The sequence below is a fragment of the Cherax quadricarinatus genome, chromosome 58 (genome assembly GCF_038502225.1).
Source record: "Cherax quadricarinatus isolate ZL_2023a chromosome 58, ASM3850222v1, whole genome shotgun sequence".
NCBI classification, from domain to species: Eukaryota; Metazoa; Arthropoda; class Malacostraca; order Decapoda; family Parastacidae; genus Cherax; species Cherax quadricarinatus.
Window position 1 is genome coordinate 2,867,473 of NC_091349.1, and position 23,687 is coordinate 2,891,159.

A 23,687-nucleotide genomic window follows, 5' to 3' on the forward strand; every position below is an offset into this window, starting at 1 on the left:
CTTGACCGAGTAAGTGGTCGCATCGTTCACTTGACCAAGTGGTCGCATCGCTCACTTGACCGAGTAAGTGGTCGCATCGTTCACTTGACCAAGTAAGTGCATCGTCTTGACCGAGTAAGTGGTCGCATCGTTCACTTGACCTTCGCATCATTCCGAGTAAGTGGTCGCATCGTTCACTTGACCAAGTAAGTGGTCGCATCGCTCACTTGACCGAGTAAGTGGTCGCATCGTTCACTTGACCAAGTAAGTGGTCGCATCATTCACTTGACCAAGTAAGTGGTCGCATCGCTCACTTGACCAAGTAAGTGGTCGGTCTTGACCAAGTAATCGCTCACTTGACCTTGACCGAGTAAGTGGTCGCATCGTTCACTTGACCAAGTAAGTGGTCGCATCATTCACTTGACCAAGTAAGTGGTCGCATCGCTCACTTGACCAAGTAAGTGGTCGCATCGTTCACTTGACCGAGTAAGTGGTCGCATCGCTCACTTGACCGAGTAAGTGGTCGCATCGCTCACTTGACCAAGTAAGTGGTCGCATCGCTCACATGACCGAGTAAGTGGTCGCATCGTTCACTTGACCAAGTAAGTGGTCGCATCGTTCACTTGACCAAGTAAGTGGTCGCATCGTTCACTTGACCAAGTAAGTGGTCGCATCGTTCACTTGACCAAGTAAGTGGTCGCATCGTTCACTTGACCAAGTAAGTGGTCGCATCGTTCGCTTGACCAAGTAAGTGGTCGCATCGTTCACTTGACCAAGTAAGTGGTCGCATCGTTCACTTGACCAAGTGGTCGCATCGTTCACTTGACCAAGTAAGTGGTCGCATCGCTCACTTGACCAAGTAAGTGGTCGCATCGCTCACTTGACCGAGTAAGTGGTCGCATCGTTCACTTGACCAAGTAAGTGGTCGCATCGTTCACTTGACCAAGTAAGTGGTCGCATCGTTCGCTTGACCGAGTAAGTGGTCGCATCGTTCACTTGACCGAGTAAGTGGTCGCATCGCTCACTTGACTGAGTGAGTGAGTGGTGGCCAGCACAGCACAATAGCAACACAGTTCACTCACGGACTCATGGCTCACACGTCCCCAGGTATCACATTACTCCCTAATTATTTGTCTTCCTCCGATGAGTCAGTAATCGTTGAGATGAGCGTTTCATTGTGGTCTAAGTGTTGGTTAGTAGTGCCTGCACCTATGTAGCACCTGTGTAGCGCCCTTGATGTGCACATAGTGGTAGTGGCTGCTGTTGAGATCTTAGTTTTGTTAGTTTGTGTTGCTTTGTTGAATGTTATGTTGTGGTACAACTTTAATGGCATGCAAAGTGTTACTACTGCCTGCCATGGGCCTACCCAGAACCATCTATGGGCCTACCCTGAACCATCCATGTGCTTACCCTGAAAAAATGAGCCTACCGTGAGCAAACTATGGGGCCCACCCTGTATATATCATGGACCCACCCCTGTATATACCATGGGGCCCACACTGTTTATACAAAGGGCCCACCCTGTATATACCATAGGGCCCACCCCTGTATAAACCATGGGCCAACTCTGTATATACCATGGGTCCACCCTGAACAAACCATGGGCACTGCTATGGACCAGTAGACCTACTCCAGAATCCTAATGGAAATCAAAGACCCAAATTGAAATGTCACCTTTTTTTTTTTTTACTATTAGGTTATCTCAGAGTAGATTCTATGTAGTGTGCTATAAACATTGATGCTAGTGAGGGGCTCGTGATCCAAGAATTGGACCTGTCTTCCCTTTGTAAAATGTGCCAAAATATAATACTGTAACATGTTAATCAATTCATCTCAATTATAAATTCAACTACTGCTAAGCCACCAACTACCTCTGTTGAAATATAAGATAAGATAAGATTTTGTTCGGATTTTTAACCCCGGAGGGTTAGCCACCCAGGATAACCCAAGAAAGTCAGTGCGTCATCGAGGACTGTCTAACTTATTTCCATTGGGGTCCTCAATCTTGTCCCCCAGGATGCGACCCACACCAGTCGACTAACACCCAGGTACCTATTTACTGCTAGGTGAACAGGACAACAGGTGTAAGGAAACGTGTCGAAATGTTTCCACCCGCCGGGAATCGAACCCGGGCCCTCCGTGTGTGAAGTGGGAGCTTTAGCCACCAGGCCACCGGGCCACCAATGTTTCTACTCTGGCTGGGAATCGAACCCAGGCCCTCGCCGTTCAAACCATCTGTTATATATGCCTAGTATTAAGTAGTCTGTTAAGCATTACATTTAGTCTGCCCAAAATGCTCCAGCATGATAGTAGCTTTCTTTGTACTTAGCAAATCAAAATTGTAATTACACATTGTAAACTATGCAAAGGAATAAAATCCTTAATCCTTTGCATTGAACCTGGTTACCTCCCATTCCGAGGCTCTCTATGACCCCCTGTGGGTTTATAACTATAATAATAAGACCACTGTAAAAGTTTAACCATAAACCTGGTAATAAGACAACTTCTCCTTAGTAGATTTTGGTGATTAATTATGATTTGAATTGTACAAAATTAAGTTGTTTTTGCATTTGAGGTATTATTGTAATGTACAAATGGTAAAAGCTTAACCTAAGCTAATGAAACCCTCACACGAAAATCACTTACTACGAAAGCAAAAGACTTGGCAGACGATGCACCATCCCCCAATGAAAAGCAGGGGTGTCACTAGCACGTTAAGAGACCATACAATAAGTGTCAGGGGCCCGAGACTGTTCAACTGCCTCCCAGCACACATAAGGGGGATTACCAACAGACCCCTGGCAGTCTTCAAGCTGGCACTGGACAAGCACCTAAAGTCAGTTCCTGATCAGCCCGGCTGTGGCTTGTATGTTGGTTTGCATGCAGCCAGCAGCAACAGCCTGGTTGATCAGGCTCTGATCCACCAGGAGGCCTGGTCACAGACCGGGCCGCGGGGGCGTTGACCCCCGGAACTCTCTCCAGGTAAACTCCAGGTATACCCCAACCCACAGTAACCCAATTTGACTTAACCTTACTTTGCCATTGGTAGATATGTCTTTGTGTACATTCAGCCTCTGCCACAAGAACATGACACAAATCAAAAATCAAAATCAAAATTTTTATTTCTTTGTGTAGTATAGTGTGTAGTTGATGTGTAGTAATAAAACATTGTTAAATACAAAGAAAGTCACTAGCATGCATGAGCATTTTGGAAAGACTAATTCTAATGCTTACAGAATACTCAGACTTAGACATAGGTTATGGAGTGATAGTGTTGATTGGCTCAGACAAGCTGCACCATCTAAGTAAATGTAACATTTTAATATCTCCAAAATTAACAATCTGCACAAGAAATATTTACTTATTCCATGGTGTACATGGGTTGTATTCACAGTATTGTAAAAAGTGAACTAATGACTGAGTTCCACCAAGTAGTAGTTGTAAACTATTGCCCTGAATAGAGTAGCAATGCAGTTGCTAGTCTGGTCCATGGTAGGCTTGTCCAACTCATTTGATTACTAGCCAGATTCACCACTGTTTAACGTGGCTGAGAGATGCACACATTCATAGCACTGCCAGTTAGTATACACCTTCGTTCTCCTGTCAGTTCACACTTTAAGGCTAAGATACACTGAACACACCTGAGATGACGTCGGATCAAACCCCACTATGAGTTGGAACATTTGGGCAAATCTTATAATGTTTACTTTATATGATGTAATGGTAAATAGAGACCCAGGTGTTAGTCAATTGTAGTGGGTGACATCTTAGATAAGTAAGTAAAATGAACCTCACTGAAAATAAATTAAGTTAGTTAGTACTCAGAATAGTTCTGCTTGCAAAGCCTTACTAAACCTTGAAGTACAATATATTGTAAGGTCATCCCAGACAAACTGGAATTTTTTAATTATGTTGTATGTACATACATAAATTCTGTACCTACAGTACAAAAACTGTGATAAAAAAAAGTCCCAGCAAATGTAATATGTTACGATTTCTGAAAAGCATTTGAGAAAATACTTCTTCAAGGATTGCTAGCAAAAATAAAAGACATGTGGTGTAGGAGACAAACTTTATGCATTTATTATTGACTGCCTCACCAATAGAAAACAGTGAAGGGGGTGGGGGGCACTGAACCATGAGGTGTCTGAGTGGCTAGATATTAATTGCAGAGTTCCTCAGAAATTAGTTTTTTGCCCAGTTTCTTTCATACTGTAGGAAAATGATCTCAGAGAGGGCTAACATTACAATGGAAATGTCATTTTGACTTTTTTTTCTGGTTATCCTAGGTAATTTACACATATGTTACTATGTATGATAATTGTGTAACTATTTGTGTACCTTTACCTAATAAACTGACTAAAATCTAAAATAGCAAAATTTACAAACATCAGGAAGTCAGGATAAATTACAACTTCCAAAGCATATTGTCTGAGTAATTCAGAGCGATCTGAATAGGTTGGCACTGTGGTCAGAGACATGGAAGATGTGTTTTGATGTTCTGCATTTGTATTTAAATACCCCTAGGGTCAGTGAATGTTTGTTAAAGGCACAGAAATGTGTAGTTACAATTGAATTATCAGTTATTAGCCTTGCTATACCTACTTTTAGCTGCATTTCCCTAAATTTACACTGTCATAAAAGAGCATCACAGTGTCGTGATTGAAAAAATTCCTCAAGTTCTCAATCATCTTGTAGTGTAAATGTTCTGATATATTGTGTACTAAATGATAGGTTACTGTCTATTGTGATAAACACTGAAAACAAGGGAGTTAAAAGTACAATTTACCCAATGGATTTTGCCTATTACTGTATTTTAAAAGTATATTATACTGAGGATTTACTACTATTCAGCAATTCACTTGAGGAACTTGAGGAACAAACCTTTCTGAGCAGTCGCTCAGTCGATTTTTTGTTTCTGGATATGAGCAAAAATTCAGGATGCGAACTTCCCCTCAAACAACTTTTTTTTAGACCTCCAGATCTTAAAAAAAATAAAAGTGAATACATAATTGTAGTTCATTGTTGTGATGTATTATGTTGTTTTTACTGCTTAAGACTATAACTGCAACAGAAATAATAGTATTTCTTGCCTTAAATTGTGGGTGCTGGTGTTTGTGGATGATTGTGAAGAGAGTGGAGAGTTATGTTGTGGCCCTACTGGGCTGAGGTGGATGGTAGAGGTTCTGGTACTGAAGTTGATGGTTGTACTGAAGTGTGTATAAATTCTGTAATGGATTTCTGTTCTACAGTATTATACCCTGCAGCACATTATACAACTGACGGTAAGGCATAAGCTGCTCTAGACACCGTTTCAGTCCTATTCAGTGAAAAAGTCTAACTTTAAGTCATTCAGTAAGTCAGTCAAGTTATTCAGTCAGTCAAGTCATTCAGTCAGTCAGTCAAGTCTGTAAGTCATTCAGTAAGTCAGCAACACTGGTATGCCTACTGGGTATCATGATTGCTTGGCAGATACAAGATATGGTAATTAAAAGATTAAAACACAATTCACAAACACAGCTAGCTTGTAGGAAAGAAGTGGAACTGAACATGTATTCACGAAGCTGGGATGGTGGTGTTGGGAGTGAGTGTTGGGGGATGGCAGGGGATGGTGGGAGGTCTCCCCAGCTAACCCATAACAAGGCAGGGAATGGCCGTCACATGTCACATAATTTTTTTTTTTTTGTTATTAACACATCGGCCGTTTCCCACCAAGGCAGGGTGGCCTGAAAAAGAAAAGCTTTCATCATCATTCACTCCATCACTGTCTTGCCAGAGGCATGCCTACACTATAGTTATAAAACTGCAACATTAACACCCCTCCTTCAGAGTGCAGACACTGTACTTCCCATCTCCAGGACTCAAGTTTGGCTTGCTGGTTTCCCTGAATCCCTTCATAAATGTTATCTTGCTTACACTCCAACAGCACATCAAGTCCCAAAAGCCATTTGTCTCCATTCGCTCCTGTCTAACACGCTCACGCACTCTTGCTGGAAGTCCAAGCCCCTCGCACACCAAACCTCCTTTACACCCTCCCTTCAACCTTTCCTAGGCCGACCCCTACATAATATGTCACATAACGACGTACTATTTTATTCATTCTAGAGTCTATATCAGGTTTCTATGTTATTTATATTGTTTGTCATAATAGATGAATTTTGATAGATAAATAAGCCGTAGAGTTGATATTAGCATAATATTGAAGTATTTTTTTCTGCCTCCCAGGAGTTCCGCTGGAATGAATTAATGGAATTTCAATTAATTTAAATGAGGAAAATTGACTCAGCATATGAGCAGATTGGGATACGAGCAAGGTCATGGAATGGATTAAACTCGTAAGCCGAGGTTCCACTGTATGTATATGTACTTATCCTGCTGAAGTGCAGTGTCTACACTCTGAAGGAGGGGTGTTAATGTTGCAGTTTTATAACTGTAGTGTAAAGCACCTGGCAAGACAGTGATAGAGTGAATGATGATAAAAGTTTTTCTTTTTCGGGCCAACCTGCTTTGGTGGGAATCGGCTGATGTGTTAATAATAAAAACAAATCCTGCTGAATAGGTAAAATTGGTCAATTAGCAAGAACTCGTTTAAAATTAAGTCCTTTCTAAAATTTTCTCATACGGTTAGATATACAGTGGACCCCCGGTTTGCGATATTAATCCGTTCCCGAGAGCTCATCGTAAACCGAAAATATTGGAAAGCGAATAAATTTTCCCCATAAGAAATAATGGAAATCAAATTAATCCGTGCAAGACACCCAAAAGTATGAAAAAAAAAAAATTAACACATGAAATATTAAGTTTAATGCACACAAACTGAACAAGACATGCACAGTTTGTAGTACTCTACTAACAATAGAATACATGACACTTACCTTTAATGAAGATCTGGTGATGATTGATGGGATGGGAGGAGGGGAGAGTGTCGAAGTTGTTAATGTTTAGAAGGGGAATCCCCTTCCATTAGGACTTGAGGTAGTAAGTCCTTTTCCGGAGTTACTTCCCTTTTTCTTTTAATGCCACTAGGACCAGCTTGAGAGTCACTGGACCTCTGTCTCACAACAAATCTGTCCATAGAGGTCTGTACCTCCCATTCCTTTAAGATTTGTCTAAAATGGGCCACAACATTGTCATTGTAATAGTCACCAGCACGGCTTGCAATAGCTGTGTTAGGGTGATTTTCATCCATAAAGGTTTGCAGTTCAACCCACTTTGCACACGTTTCCTTAATTTTTGAAGTAGGCACAATGGATTCCACAACTGGTATAGGCTTCTCAGGGTTAGCCCCAAACCCTTCAAAATCTTTCTTAATTTCCACACTAATTCTCACCCTTTTTACCACAGGGTTGGCACTAGAAACTTTCTTGGGGCCCATGGTGACTTATTTTGCAGAAACAAGCACCAAAAACACTGAGATAATATGGAATATACCGAATGTATGCTTAGATGCGAGCACACTGGCTGGCTTGTAAACACTGGCACGCACGGGGCAGTTCAGGCCACATGTGGACGCGTCCCGGACGAATAACGTGTGGCGGGTTTTTTAACGAGTGGCGAGGCAAAAATTTTTGCGTTAAAATGTATTGTATACTGTATTTAACGTATACCGATGCCATCGAATGCCGAGGGTCCACTGTATATATATATACACACACACATATATACAGTGGACCCCCGAGTTTTGTGATTAATCCATTCCAGAGAGCCCACCGAAGGTCGAAATTCACGAAACTTGAAACCATTTTCCCCATAAGAAATAATGGAAATAAAATTAATCCGTTCCAGAAACCCAAAAATATTAAAATAAAATATTTTTTTTCAAATTAAATAAAGATTTACATAATGAAAACAATCAGAAATCAAGTACATGCATTTAAAATAAATAATAATAACATTACACTTACCTCTACTGAAGACTTTGCGTGGATGGAAGACGGGAGGAGGGGATAGGAGGGTGTACACTATTTTTTGGAAGGAGAATCTCCTTCCATTAGGACTAAAGGTATGAAGTCCATATCTGGGGTTACTTCCCTTCTTATTTTAATGCCACTGGGACCAGCTTGAGAGCCACTGGACCCCTGTCGCACAAAATATCTGTCCAGAGAGGTCTGTTTCTGGCGTTTCTTCAAGATTTCCCTGACTTTCCTGCTAACTGTTTTTCGGTAATCCACACCAACAATAACCTCTCCACTTCTTCGAGGATTTGTGATCTCCTTTTTGTCAGCATATCCACCCCTTTTGCAACAACAGCACACTTTATTTCCTTTCCTTTCACCACGATCGAAGTGATGGTTGGATGGGGCTTGCCATACATCCTGGCAAGTTCTGTAACACGCACTCCACTCTCATATTTTTCAATGATTTCCTTCTTGAATTTGATCGTGTTCCTCACTTTCTTTACCAAAGGGCTTGCACTAGCTTTCCTTTGGCTCATGGTGACTTATTTAGCAGTTGTAATCACAAAAAAACAATGGATTATTACGTATGAACCCGCGGGGTGATGGTCACGTGTTGGTAAACTATGGCATACTGAGCATGAATGGCATGGGAGACTGGCTTTGTGTGTGTGGTGAGAGGCGGACGGGTACTGGACAGTTGCCGAAACACGAGTTTTTTCACGAAACTTTAGGCCAAATTTTTCCAAAAAAACTTGCCGAAGGTCGAATTTCACGAAAGTCGAGGCTGCCGAAACTCGAGGGTCCACTGTATATACTGAAGTCTCATTCATCATTAAATCATTAAAAGACAGAGCAGGAGATCTAGATAACTTGCCACCATTCATATATAAAAAAAGCTGCACATGTGCTGCCACCCATTGCAACAATGTTTAACCCCTGCCAGTTTGGGTTTAGACCAAAAAAAAACTATGAATCGTGCTATACGAATGCTTGAACTAGTATATACAGCCCTCGATAAAAATGAATATCCTTTGGGGCTCTTCACTGTCCTAAGAAAAGCATCGGATACAGTAGACCACAATCTCCTGCACCTAAAACTGAATCATTACGGCACCAGAGGACATTTCCCTTGATTTCCTTAAATCTTATCTTAACGACAGACACCAATATGTACATGTATATGCAAATGGAGTCAACTCCACTATCTGCCCGTAGCTGTCGGAGTGCCCCAGGGTAGTGTCTTAGGCCCACTCCTCTTTCTCATCTACATAAATGATCTCCTCAATGCATCCCAACTCCTTAAACCACTTATATTTGCAGATGACACAGATGACACTGCAGATGACACTGACTTAGTTATGACCTGCTTGACTTAGTTATTACCTGCTTGACTTACTTATTAACCTGCTTGACTTAGTTATGGCAAACAATGAATCCCTTGTTAATAATTTAGAAATTTCAGAGGAACTGGGTGCTAGCGACCACAAATCAATTACATTTAGCATTGAATGGAAGTACGATAGTAGCGATAACTCAGTAACAGTCCCAGATTTTCGCTTAGCAGATTACGATGGGCTTAGAGAACACTTATCATCTGTTGACTGGGGTAACGAAGAGAGCTATCAATATGACAGTTTTCTGAACACTATACATGCTGCTCAAAAAGCGTTTATCCCATATAAAGAAATTAGATCAAATAGAAATGACCCAAAATGGATGAATAATAGGCTCAAATATCTACTAGGGCATAAGAAAGGAATTTATAGGCGTATCAAAAGAGGTGAGGGTCATCTTATGAATCAGTATATTGACATTAAGAGGGACATTAAAAAGGGGATAAGAAAAGCTAAAAGGGACTATGAAATTAAAGTTGCTAGGGATTCTAAAACTAACCCAAAAAGTTTTTTCCAGGTCTATAGAACAAAAGTTAGAGATAAGATAGGTCCCCTTAAAAATAACTATGGGCACCTTACTGACAAAGAGAATGAAATGTGCTTGATTTTAAATAATTATTTTCTCTCAGTTTTTACACAGGAAGACACTAACAATATTCCAGTAATTAATTTTTACAGTGGGCTAGAAGATAAATTATGTAACATCACAGTCACTAGTGAGATGGTTGTGAAGCAGATAGACAGACTGAAGCAAAATAAGTCGCTGGGCCCTGATGAGGTTTTTTCAAGGGTTCTTAAGGAATGCAAAATGGAACTCTGTGAACCATTAACTAATATTTTTAATTTATCTCTTCAAACAGGTGTAGTGTCTGATATGTGGAAGATGGCTAATGTAATTCCTATTTTTAAAACGGGACAAGTCGTTACCGTCAAATTACCGCCCAATAAGCCTGACCTCAATTGTAGGCAAATTACTAGAGTCAATTATAGCTGAGATTATAAGAAGCCATCTCGATAAGCATAGCTTGATTAATGATACTCAGCATGGATTCACAAGAGGCCGGTCTTGTCTAACTAATTTATTAACTTTCTTCAGTAAAGCTTTTGAGGCTGTTGACCACAATAAAGAATTTGATATTATTTACTTAGATTTTAGTAAGGCTTTTGATAGAGTTCCACACCATAGACTGTTAAAGAAAGTGGCAGCTCATGGCATTGGGGGAAAAGTGCTCTCGTGGATCGAGTCATGGCTCACTGACAGGAAGCAGAGAGTGTCCATAAATGGGGTTAAGTCCGAGTGGGGATCTGTAACAAGTGGCGTTCCACAGGGATCAGTCTTGGGCCCGTTGTTGTTTATAATATATATCAATGATCTTGATGAGGGAATTACTAGTGATATGAGCAAATTCGCCGATGACACAAAGATAGGTAGGATAATTGATTCAAACGTAGATGTTATGGAACTTCAGGAGGATTTAAACAAACTCTATTCTTGGTCAGAAAAGTGGCAGATGCAGTTCAATGTAGATAAATGCAAGGTTCTGAAGCTTGGGAGTGCCCAAGCGAAAAGGACTTGGGGGTTATGGTGAGCAGCAACCTTAAACCAAGACAACAATGCCTAAGCGTACGTAATAAGGCAAATAGATTACTGGGATTTATATCAAGAAGTGTAAGCAACAGAAGTCCAGAGGTCATACTGCAGCTTTATACATCATTAGTAAGGCCTCACCTAGATTATGCAGCTCAGTTCTGGTCTCCGTATTACAAAATGGACATAAATTCGTTAGAAAACATTCAGCGTAGGATGACTAAATTAATACATAGCATTAGAAATCTTCCTTATGAAGAAAGATTGAAGACTCTTAAGTTACATTCACTTGTTAGACGAAGAATGAGGGGAGACCTGATCGAAGTGTATAAGTGGAAGATAGGTATTAATAAAGGGGATATTAATAAGGTCTTGAGGATGTCTCTCCAAGAGAGTTCCTGCAGTAATGGAGTTAAATTAGATAAGTTTAGATTTAGAAAGGACATAGGAAAGTATTGGTTTGGAAATAGGGTAGTTGATGAGTGGAACAGTCTATCTAGTTGGGTTATTGAGGATGGGACTTTGGGTAGTTTCAAATCTAGGTTGGATAAGTACATGAGTGGGAGGGGTTGGATTTGAATGGGACTTTCACATCAGAGCTTATTTCTTGGGTGGCATTGAAAATTGGGTTGGGCAAATGTTTTGTTAGTGGGATGAATTGTAAAGGACCTGCCTAGTATGGGCCAGCAGGCCTCCTGCAGCATTCCTCCTTTCTTATGTTCTTATGTATGTCTACTTCCACTCAAACCCAGCTATACTTAGAAATATTGTAAACAATGAGCTGTTAAAAATATATACTTGGATGATGACCAAGAAACCCACTCTCAACATAGACAAAGCATACTTCATGCTGTTTGGAAACAGTCTTAAATATCTAATACAGTAGACCGTCATTTAACATAGTAGTTACATTCCTGAAAACACCGTGTTAGGTAAAACCGTGTTAGATGAACTGAAGAACTTACTCAAGGAGAAAGTTCTTGGGGTGAGCATAACACCGATCATGTCCTTGAAAGCACACGTCAACCAGATAACTGCTGCAGCATATGGGCGCCTGGCAAACCTGAGAATAGCGTTCTGACACCTCAGTAAGGAATCATTCAAGACACTGTACACTCTGTATGTCAGGCCCATACTGGAGTATGCAGCACCAGTTTGGAACCCACACCTGGTCAAGCACATCAAGAAATTAGAGAAAGTGCAAAGGTTTGCAACGAGGTTAGTTCCAGAACTCAGCGGAATGTCCTATGAAGAAAGGTTGAGGGAAATCGGCCTGACGACACTGGAGGACAGGAGGGTCAGGGGAGACATGATAACGACATATAAAATACTGCACGGAATAGACAAGGTGGACAAAGACAGGATGTTCCAGAGATGGGACACAGAAACAAGAGGTCACAATTGGAGGTTGAAGACTCAAATGAGATAAAGGGATGTTAAGAAGTATTTCTTCAGTCAGAGTAATCAGGAAGGGGAATAGTTTGGGAAGCGATGTAGTGGAGGCAGGAACCATACATAGCTTTAAGCAGATGTATGATAAAGCTCATGGTTCAGGGAGAGTGACCCAGTGGCGACCAGTGAAGAGGCGGGGCCAGGAGCTATGACTCGACCCCTGCAACCACAACTAGGTGAGTACAACTAGGCGAGTGTACGTATACACACACACACACACACACACACACACACACACACACACACACACACACACACACACACACACACACATCTCCCTAACACAACATCTCCCCATGGGTCCTTAGAGAAGGAGCAGAGATGCTGTGTGTGCCTCTAACCACAATCTTCAACACATCCCTTGAAACTGGGCAACTACCTGAGAAATGGAAGACAGCTAATGTAGTCCCCATATTTAAGAAAGGAAACAGAAACGAGGCACTAAACTACAGACCTGTGTCTCTGACATGTATCGTGTGCAAAGTCATGGAGAAGATTATCAGGAGGAGAGTGGTCGAACACTTGGAAAGGAACAAGATTATAAATGAAAACCAGCATGGGTTCATGGAAGGCAAATCTTGTATCACAAACCTCCTGGAGTTTTATGACAAGGTAACAGAAGTAAGACACGAGAGAGAGGGTTGGGTAGATTGCGTTTTCCTAGACTGCAGGAAGGCCTTTGACACAGTTCCCCACAAGAGATTAGTGCAGAAGCTGGAGGATCAGGCACACGTAAAAGGAAGGGCACTGCAATGGATAAGGGAATACCTGACAGGGAGGCAGCAACGAGTCATGGTACGTGAAGAGGTATCACAGTGGGCGCCTGTTACGAGCGGGGTCCCACAGGGGTCAGTTCTAGGACCAGTGCTATTTTTGATATATGTGAACGACATGATGGAAGGAATAGACTCTGAAGTGTCCCTGTTCGCAGATGACGTGACGTTGATGAGAAGAATTAAATCAGACGAGGATGAGGCAGGACTGCAAAGAGACCTGGAGAGGCTGGACATGTGGTCCAGTAACTGGCTTCTCGAATTCAATCCAGCCAAATGCAAAGTCATGAAGATTGGGGAGGGGCAAAGAAGACCGCAGACAGAGTATAGGCTAGGTGGACAAAGACTACAGACCTCACTCAGGGAGAAAGACCTTGGGGTGACCATAACACCGAGCACATCACCGGAGGCACACATCAACCAAATAACTGCTGCAGCATACGGGCGCCTGGCAAACCTGAGAATAGCGTTCCGATACCTTAATAAGGAATCGTTCAAGACACTGTACACTGTGTATGTTAGGCCCATACTGGAGTATGCAGCACCAGTCTGGAACCCACACCTGGTCAAGCACGTCAAGAAGTTAGAGAAAGTACAAAGGTTTGCAACAAGGCTAGTCCCAGAGCTCAAGGGAATGTCGTACGAGGAAAGGTTAAGGGAAATCGGACTGACGACACTGGAGGACAGAAGGGTCAGGGGAGACATGATAACGACATACAAGATACTGCGGGGAATAGACAAGGTGGACAGAGATAGGATGTTCCAGAGAGGGGACACGGACAAGGGGTCACAACTGGAAGCTGAAGACTCAGACGAGTCACAGGGACGTTAGGAAGTATTTCTTCAGTCATAGAGTTGTCAGCAAGTGGAATAGCCTAGCAAGTGAAGTAGTGGAGGCAGGAACCATACATAGTTTTAAGAAGAGGTATGACAAAGCTCAGGAAGCAGAGAGAGAGAGGATCCAGTAGCGATCAGTGAAGAGGCGGGGCCAGGAGCTGAGTCTCGACCCCTGCAACCACAATTAGGTGAGTACACACACACACGTGCGTGCACAAAGAGTGAGAGAGTGAGAAAGTGAGTGAGAGAGAGAGAGAGCGCTCTGGATATTGCTGGTGCTTTCGACCGGGTGTGGCACCAGGGTCTCTTAGCAAAACTGCAAGCTCTGGGAATTGCAGGCTCTATGCTATGTCTCCTCAGTGATTACCTTCATGGCAGATCTCTAAGGGTAGTTCTCAATGGAACGGTATCAGCAAGACATCCTATTGGGGCAAGTGTTCCACAAGGAAGCGTGCTGGGACCATTGTTATGGAATATCTACTTCAGTGACCTTCATCTCATCCCAGGATCCCATGCATGTGCAGACAACTGTACAGTGACATTCACTTATCCAAGAGAAGAAATGCCAGCTGCTCTAAGCTACACCAATCACCAACTAAGAGCTATATCAGCTTGTGGAAATAGATGGCAAGTAACATTTGCACCTGAGAAAACACAAATGATGGTCTCTAGGCACCATGATGGTAATGCAGGTGCAGTAGTAAGGATGAATGGGAGGGTGTTGGCACCTGGGGAGGAAATTGATATCCTTGGGGCGAAATTTGACTCTGAACTGACCACGAAGAACCATGTTGTAAATCATGAAAACAAGGCACCCAGGAAGCTTACAGCACTTCACCGTATCTCACATCTGCTTGACAGTATGGGTTGCAAGATTCTGTACGAGGCACAAGTACGCTCTCACCTTGAGTATGCTCTACTTTCTTGGTTTGCCTGCCCCCCCTCTCATCTGCGACTGCTTGACAGAGTAGAGAACAGAGCACGACGTCTCATCTCTCGCCTGGACCCATCCTGGATAGATCTGTCATTTCAGCAGAGCCTTCAACACAGGAGGGATGTGGGTGGCCTTACTGTTATGTACAAAGCTAATATTGTTAAAGTACCACTCTTGGATCCACTTCAAGGACAGCGTGAAACAAGCTTTTATGCCACAAGACGAGCAGAAAGCAGCAACTTCACTCTGGCTGTACCCTTCTCCAGAACATCACTCCATCTGAGATCATATATACCCAGGATGACTCTAGTATGGAACACATTTGTACAGCATAATGATGTCAACGAGATAAAGTCAGTTGATCAAATGGAAATGCTGGCCCACAGATGGCTCCAACTTCATCCTATTCCCTACTTGTATGTCTCATAACAAAAAAATGCTTTCAAATGAGCTGATGTAGGTAACAGCTCTTAGCTTGCCAATAAAGTTAGGAATCCTTAACCTGTAAATAGCTTGTCAATAAAGCTAGGGATCCTTAACCTAACCTTGTCAAACCCTGTGTAAAAAAAAAAAAAGAGAGAGAAACCGAGAGAGAGACTGAGAGAGAGAGAAACCGAGAGAGAGACTGAGAGAGAGAGAGACCGAGAGAGAGACTGAGAGAGAGAGAGGGAGACCGAGAGAGAGACTGAGAGAGAGAGAGAGGGAGACCAAGAGAGAGACTGAGAGAGAGAGAGGGAGACCGAGAGAGAGACTGAGAGAGAGAGAGAGGGAGACCGAGAGATAGACTGAGAGAGAGAGAGAGAGAGACCGACCGACCAACCAACTGACATGGACAGGCTGGACATGTGGTCCAACAACTGGCTTCTCGAATTCAACCCCGCCAAATGCAGTCACGAAGATTGGGGAAGGGCAAAGAAGACTGCAGACAGAGTATAGGCTAGGTGGACAAAGATTGCAAACCTCACTCAAGGAGAAAGATCTAGAGGTGACCATAACACTGAGCACGTCTCCAGAGGCACACATCAACCAGATAACTGCTGCAGCATATGGGTGCCTGGCAAACCTGAAAATAGTGTTCTGATACCTTAGTAAGGAATCATTCAAGACACTTTACACTGTGTATGTCAGGCCCATACTGGAGTATGCAGCACCAGTTTGGAACCCACACCTGGTCAAGCAAGTCAAGAAATTAGAGAAAGTGCAAAGGTTTGCACCAAGGCTAGTTCCAGAGCTCAGGGGAATGTCCTATGAAGAAAGGTTGAGGGAAATCAGCCTGATGACACTGGAGGACAGGAGGGTCAGGGGAAACATGTTAACGACATACAAAATACTGCGTGAAATAGATAAGGTGGACAGAGACAGGATGTTCTAGAGAGGGGACACAGAAACAAGGGGTCACAGTTGGAAGCTGAGGACTCAGATGAGTCACAGGGATGTTAGGAAGCATTTCTTCAGTCAGAGTTGTCAGGAAATGGAATAGCCTAGCAAATGATGTAGTGGAGGCAGGAACCATACATAGCTTTAAGACAAGGTATGACAAAGCTCATGGAGCAGAGTGAGAGGACCTAGTAGCGATCAGCGAAGAGGTGGGGCCAGGAGCTGAGTCTCGACCCCTGCATCCACAATTAGGTGAGTACATATATATATAATGTACACACACACACACACATACAATACTAGGTCTAGATATAATTAGTTTGCCTGAAATGCTTTTGCATAATTAGTGGCCTTCCGAGTCTTGTATCAAATTATATCTGTATTACGATGAAATTAAATTCAATATATAGTAGAACCCCCATATCCATGGATTCGGTTTCTGTGGTTTCAGTTATTTGCATTTAACATGGCTCAATAATAACCCTTAATTTTGCTCAGTAATGACACCAAAGCACAAAAGTAGTTATAGTGGCAGTTCTTTCAGAGAAGCCATGAAGAGCCTCCCATTAGTAAAAAGGCACAAATTCTCAACTTATTGTATGTAATTTATCAATCAAACTTTAACATAGGTATATACGTAAATGAAAAATGACTTGCATATAGGGTTTGCCTCTATTGACAGTTTCAGGTATCTATAGTAGGTCTTGGAAAATATCCTCCCCTCCCCTGCATGGATACAGGGGGACTGCTCTATAATCAGTTTGAATGTATAACTATTGTAATTAATTTGCATGGCTCATAAGAAATAGAAACAAAATTAAATTATTAATTTAATATACAGCCTCTCCTCACTTAGCGACATACTCATTTACCGACGATTCACTTACGACAGGCTCTCTGACCAGTATGCATACCTAAATAATGTATTTAAGAGATGATTTTCTCTGTCTTATCTTATTCTGTTTATTACAGTATACAGTACACTACTGTATAAACATTTAAAAATATACCAGAAATTTTATAAATGATGCAAAGGAGACATAAAAACAATATAAGAACATAAGAAAGAAGGAACACTGCAACAGGCCTACTGACCCATGCGGAGCAGGTCCATGTCCCCCCACCCCCTGGATTAGACCAATGACCCACCCCCCGGATTATCCCAATGACCCACCCAGTCTGGTCATCCCTACTCAAGGATGGAGCACTGTACCAGACCCAGCAGCACAAGCTAGTCAGGTCCAACTCACACCCACCCACACCCACTCATGTATTTATCTAACCCACTACCATTATAGTATGTTCCTCATTTAGCGACGAATTTGTTTACTGACGTGCTCTTAGGAACAGAACTCCGTCATTAAGTGAGGAGAGGCTGTATAGTAATCTTCCCACACCCACTGTCCTATAGCCCCAAGTATCTGGTGCAGTTCTATTTTGAACGTATACTCTCTCAACCGCCTCATTACCTATATTTTCTAGCCTACCTTTCAGCAATCCTGCCAGAGCGTTAAACATCTACCAGATTTCCATTTCACACACATGACAAGAAGGTAGTATAGTGCCTCCCTGCATGGTGGCTGTATACAGCATTATCACTTTTAAGTGACCTTAACTCTATTTAATCAATGTCATTTGTTATACCGTATCTATTTATGAACCTTATAAAAATCATTACTGTATTTTATTCTGTTATAACATTTGCTTGCACCTCACAGATGGCTTTGTGACAGGAACTACAATGATGACTGAAGGCTTCCAGGCATTAACTCGTTTCCATCCCAACCATGGGGTCAATGTTATGCTCTATGATGACAATACTGTTGCATATAGGTGAGATGACTTAATGTTCTCTGCTGTTAATAATTATGAGGTTACTCTGAAATAAGTCTCATTGTCATCATTGTACCATAGTCCATCTATTTTGTCTTAGTAATTTTTTTTTTTAATTTAAGCTGTAATTTACAGTTCTACACAGGTGTTGAAATCTGGCTATTTTTTCTTTTTCCACATGAGTTTGTTTATGTACCATTTATAAATAAGTGACTTACCTATGGCTACAGTTATTAAACTTAAAACCTACAAGCTTTGGTGGATAGGTACAGTAATTTCTTTGTGCATTGATTCTGTATCATTTAAATAGATTTCTCCTTTGTACACATCACACCGTGAACGGAATTCATGTTCATTTGAATGTTGTTCATATTTGCCAAGATATTTCATTGCCAACTGTGTTGCTTAGGCTTTTAATTTACTTATCTGTCATTAAATTAAAAAATTTTTATGCTTATGTAACTTACCCAAATCTGAGGGATAGTTTAAAAAAAAATTCTGTATACAGTATAGTGTAGTGGAAACATTCTGATGTTGATGCTGGGTAATACAGAAAACAGTGAAGAAGGAAGGTGGGTTGCCCAGTGTCTGTGTATTTTTGTGTAACAACTTATTTGCGATTACCTATTTGTAGCTGCAGGATGAGAGTATTTAATTTGCCATATTATTTCTGATTTTCCAGTGGTTGTAGCACTTACAATCACATCATATTTATGTAATGTTCCTACTCAATAACTACTTAACTATACAGTTAATCTTTAAAATGCATCGCGTAACTATGGTTTTTTCCATGTACTTAATTACATAACATATATGATTTAAGAGCTGTGATGTCATGGAAAATAAACTTCGCTTTAATGAAATTCCAGTGGTTCTATTCTAGCACTCTTTGTGAGGACATACTTTCTGCCAGCTTTACAACACAGTTTGAGTATAATATTGGCCTCTTGTTCTCCCTGTTGCTGTTTATTTATGTTCTTTTGGCCTGTCTTCTGATTTTTTCCACTTCTACTGCTTCTCACTTTTTCCTTACATGCTTCTTTGCTTCTTCCTTTGTGGGCCCCTGGAAATGTATGTAAAATATCCTTTGCAAAATGTGGTTCATTTGTGAATTGTTCCAACCATGGTATTTTGAGTTTTGTTCTTTATGGTGATAGTTGGAGGTATGAGAGTATTGAAAGGGTGCCTGTAACAGGAACAGGTAATGAGGAGGTTGAGAAGGTTATGTTGTTTCATAGTTTTTAACTTGTTTCACTGTCCAGACCCTTGAAATTAATATTTCTGTCCCCCCCCTTTTTTTTAATTTAAAAAATGGTAACGGCACCATAAGTATGAAATTTGATGGAAAACTTATGGAATTATGTAAGTATACGATGTTAGTTGTCTCGGCTCAGTTTATGCACTGGCAATTTTACTGATTGGGTCCTAATTTAAGCCAATTCCATTGCTTCTGTTGACCAAATTCTTAGCTATCTTACTAGTATGACTTCCATTGTATTGATTGAGCACGAGAAACCACCCATTCAGTTATTTTAACTACCCTGTAATGTGCACAGAGGTTGGTAATTTTGTCCATTTTTTCCCAAAATTCAAACAATGCCAGTTTAAAAACAGAGTTCAAAATAAACAACGTAGGCATTCTTGGCACTAAAACAACATTTCCTCTGTTCATTAATTGCATCCCTAGGCCTCACCTACATTACACTTGCCTTCCATTTTTAATTCTTAATCACACAAAAGTAGAAGATTTACTCTGTTTCTTGAATACTAAAATATAAACAGGAATGATTGGTTATGGTTTATGTTATCCCAGTACTGTAATTGAATCAGACCTATTAAAAACAGACTAGGGGGTGTAGGGATCCTTATTCTCCTTCAGGATTATCAGCAAAAATCAAATATTTCCACTACTTTGAACTCAGTTTCAACTTCTGGTCCAGAAACCAATCAGTAGTTTATATTTCATTTCATCAAATGATACCAAGAAATAGCCAATAAAGCCATAAAAACCATCCAAGAAAAATAAAATTCTCTGTTTTGAACTGTCCATACAGTCAGAGTTTTGTTTTTTCTATCATGCACTGCATGGGGCAGGAATTTTTTTTTTATATTGTGCACATTCGCTGCACAGACCCATTCTATCATATCTAGGCCAAAATTTACTGTTCACAGCTTACCTGAGTGAGCCTCACATAGTAGAACTATGTGAGAGACCCTGGCATCAGTGATATAATTCTGTGTGATGGCCACTGAAAGGGTTCAATGTGCATACAGTACTTTAACCCTTTCACTGTCGAGACCCATGCTCACAAACTTGCTCTCAGTGCCAAAGAATTTAAAAAAAAAAAAATTTTCTTATTCAGTGATAGAGAATCTCTTCATGATGGTAATGACGGCAAGAATACGAAATTTGATGGAAAACTTAAGGAATTATGTTCTCGTGAAGTTAACGATCTTGGTGATGTTTATGCATTGGCAATTTTGCCCACTTTGAGCCCTATTTTTGGCCAATTCCATTGTTCCAGTTGACCAAATTCATAGCTATTTCGCTAGAACTTCATTTGTTCTTTTGATTGAGTATAATAAACTGCCCATTTACTGATTTCAGCTACCCAATAAAGTGATCAGAAGTTGGTAATTTGGCCAATTTCATACACAATTCAAGTAAGGCCAATTTCAACATAGTGGCCAGAATAAACAATGCAGACATTCCTAGCACTAAAATAACATTTTCTATGTTCATTAGTCACGTCTCACAGCCCCTCTTATATTATGCTTGCTTTCCATTTTGAATTTTTATTCACTCAAAAAATAGAAGATTTACTGTTATGCAGACTACTGTATTACGTATTGTAAAAATGGTATAAATAATATCAGTGCATTTGTGAAAGCATATTAGACCCACCAGTTGACGTGTATTTGATGTGTGGTATGATTTATTTGTTTACTCTTGAACATCTGCAAAAATCGAACATTTCCGCTGCTTTGAGCTCAATTGCAAGGTACACTTTTATTCCGAAAACCATTCAAAATCATCTCTACTTCAGTACTATATCTTTCATTCTGTCAAATGAGACCAAGAAAATGAGAATACAACCTTAAATACCATATGAAAATTCATTGCAAAGTCGCTGTTTTAAACCAGAAACACTGTCGGAGTTTTTTTTTTTTCTCATTATGCACTGCGTGCTGCAGGATTTTTTTTATACTGCTACACTGAGCACACAGACCCATTCTCTCACATGTAGGCCTACCAGCTTTCTCCCACCAGATTTGCAGGCACTAGAATTTTGGCGTAGTATTACAGAACCGACACTGGCTTGCAAGCTGTAATATTATGGGAGCGACAGTGAAAGGGTTAATTTTAAAATATAAACTTGTATCGCTTATGTGTATAGTCACCAATACAATTTTCCAGGGTTTCTTGTTCTTAGATTTTGATAATCCAACATTTTTTTTGGTGGGCAACTAGAGAATAAAATTAATTATCACATTCCCTTTCCTAAATCTCTTTATTCTAGTCATTATTTCTTATGAATGTTGGTATTAACCAGATTAGCGGTATGGTTTGTGAAACTCAAAATAAACCCGTATCTGAAACAGAATTTGTTATTTAGACTTGATTTATTTCATTCATGGTAGAAAGATTCATAGGACTTCTAGGAATGTAATGGTCTGTGTAGATTTATAGATTTTGCCACTGAAGGAGCTGGTTTACTCTGCACCAAATAATCATCCTGTGGATATAAGCACAAGAGTATATTGATATGCAAAAGGCTTAAGGAACTAGGGACTCAAAAGGTTAACAGGAGTACATCTGGGTTTATATCTACAGTTGACTTATCTGTTGCAAGCAAATTTAGGATATTTGCTAAAGTCTTTTATCATATACTCGTTGATAAGATACCTTGACATATCACATAGGTTATTATATTGTTTTTCTCTTTATTTCTCAGCAAGGTGACAAACATATAATATTCAAGAAAGTGTTATTGTTTTGAGTGATAGATCTATTCAGGCTTCTTACTGCATTCCTAAGACATTAAGTTTCATTATTTGCTTTTCTCCTAATATTATTCCTAGTGCTAGGCACAGACACACCAAAGTTATATTCTGCATTTTCCTCCAGGGTACCTACTTGGGCTGACTTATTAACTTTCATGAAGGAGTAATTCAATGTGTAATGGAATCCATAAAAATTGTACACTAATTCCTTTTTCTTTGATTTTTGAGTATACATGGCTTCTCCATTGAGCTTGTTGTTATTTATTGTTACTAGTCATTATGAGAGTCAAGCACCTTCAGTAATGACTTAGAATCAGTATTAATCAGAAGAGTCAAGCTCAGTAGAGGTGACTGATCATTGACAAAAAATGTAGACGTGGAAGTGTTTATCTTAGAGCATTTTGAGATATCCAAAATTTCAGAAAATTTCAATGGCCATTAAGTATATCAGTTGCTAGTGGTTTATTTCTAGTTAAGACTATACAGTGTGAGCTCAGGGACTAGTTGTAAGTTTGGTGAAGATTTGCTAATGTGTTATTTTCTTCAGAAGTATAAGTACGATTTTTTTTTTTTAACATGCTGGCCGTCTCCCACCAAGGCATGGCGACTTAAAAAAGAAACACTTTCAGCATCATTCACACTATCAGATATAATGGTTTATATATCATTTTAAATAGAAAACATCCCAAACCTCTCCTCTAGGGTGTAGGCACTGTACTTCCCACCTCCAGGACTCAAGTCCAGCTAACAGGTTTTTCAGAATTCCTTGACAAACTGTTGCCCTCCTCACACTCCAACAATTGACAGACAGGGACTTACACTGACCATTAACAATCCCAGTCACTGTTTTACTAAGATACACACGTATTGAAAATCTGAAGTTAATTTGAAGATATAATTGAGTTTTCACTCCCAACAAGAAGTACAGTATAGAAGTAAATAACTAGAAATGTGAACCACAACAGATCTCCCTGGTGATTGACAGGTCAAACTCTATTTGCATATGATACATAGTTTGTACAAAAAATTGACTTTAAATATTACACAAGGAAACCCCCTGGTTATTCACGGCAGTGTTAGGCAGTCTGATGGCAGTGTTTAGCATTATTGGTGGCAGTGTTTATCATTGTTGGTGGCATTGTTTAGCATCATCGGTGGCAGTGTTTAGCATCATTGGTGGCAGTGTTTAGCATCACTGGAAGTGTTTTGCAGCATTTATAGTACAGTACTGTTATTATGATTTACAGAAACTGTTCAAGAAATGGATGGTTGGATTGTATCTATCTAGACTTTAAAAAATTTATAGTTTTCTTTAAAGAATAATTTGGTAACTGAAAAACATAGGAGGAATAAAAGGCAAATTAATATAATGGAGGAGAGAGTTATTGTTTGCATGGAAAATGAAGACACATAATATGTTTTAAAAAATACATTCAAAAGGAATAACTGGAAAAGTGAGCAGATGGATATTTACTTACCTAACGAATAGAACCCAAGTGTAATAGTGAACAGAGTGAAATCAGAGGCTGCCATAGTGAGAAGCTCCTTTCCTCAAGACAGTACTTGCCCCTGTTCTCTTTCTAGTCTTCATGTCTGACATAGACAGAGGCGTAAATC

General features: G+C 40.4%; 1 protein-coding gene across 5 annotated transcripts in view; it reads left to right on the plus strand.

The window, feature by feature from the left end:
* Window positions 1–943: 943 nt before the first annotated feature.
* Window positions 944–23,687, plus strand: part of LOC128698057 (neuralized-like protein 2) — a 77,110-nt gene continuing 54,366 nt past the window's right edge. For 2 of the 5 annotated variants that reach the window (XM_070097512.1, XM_070097514.1), the window contains exons 1-2: window positions 944–1,086; window positions 17,951–18,065. In XM_070097512.1, coding sequence (XP_069953613.1) covers window positions 1,068–1,086; window positions 17,951–18,065 — 134 coding nt within the window. In that variant the 5' untranslated portion in view covers window positions 944–1,067. The other 3 variants (XM_070097515.1, XM_070097516.1, XM_070097517.1) reach the window with 3 other exon arrangements.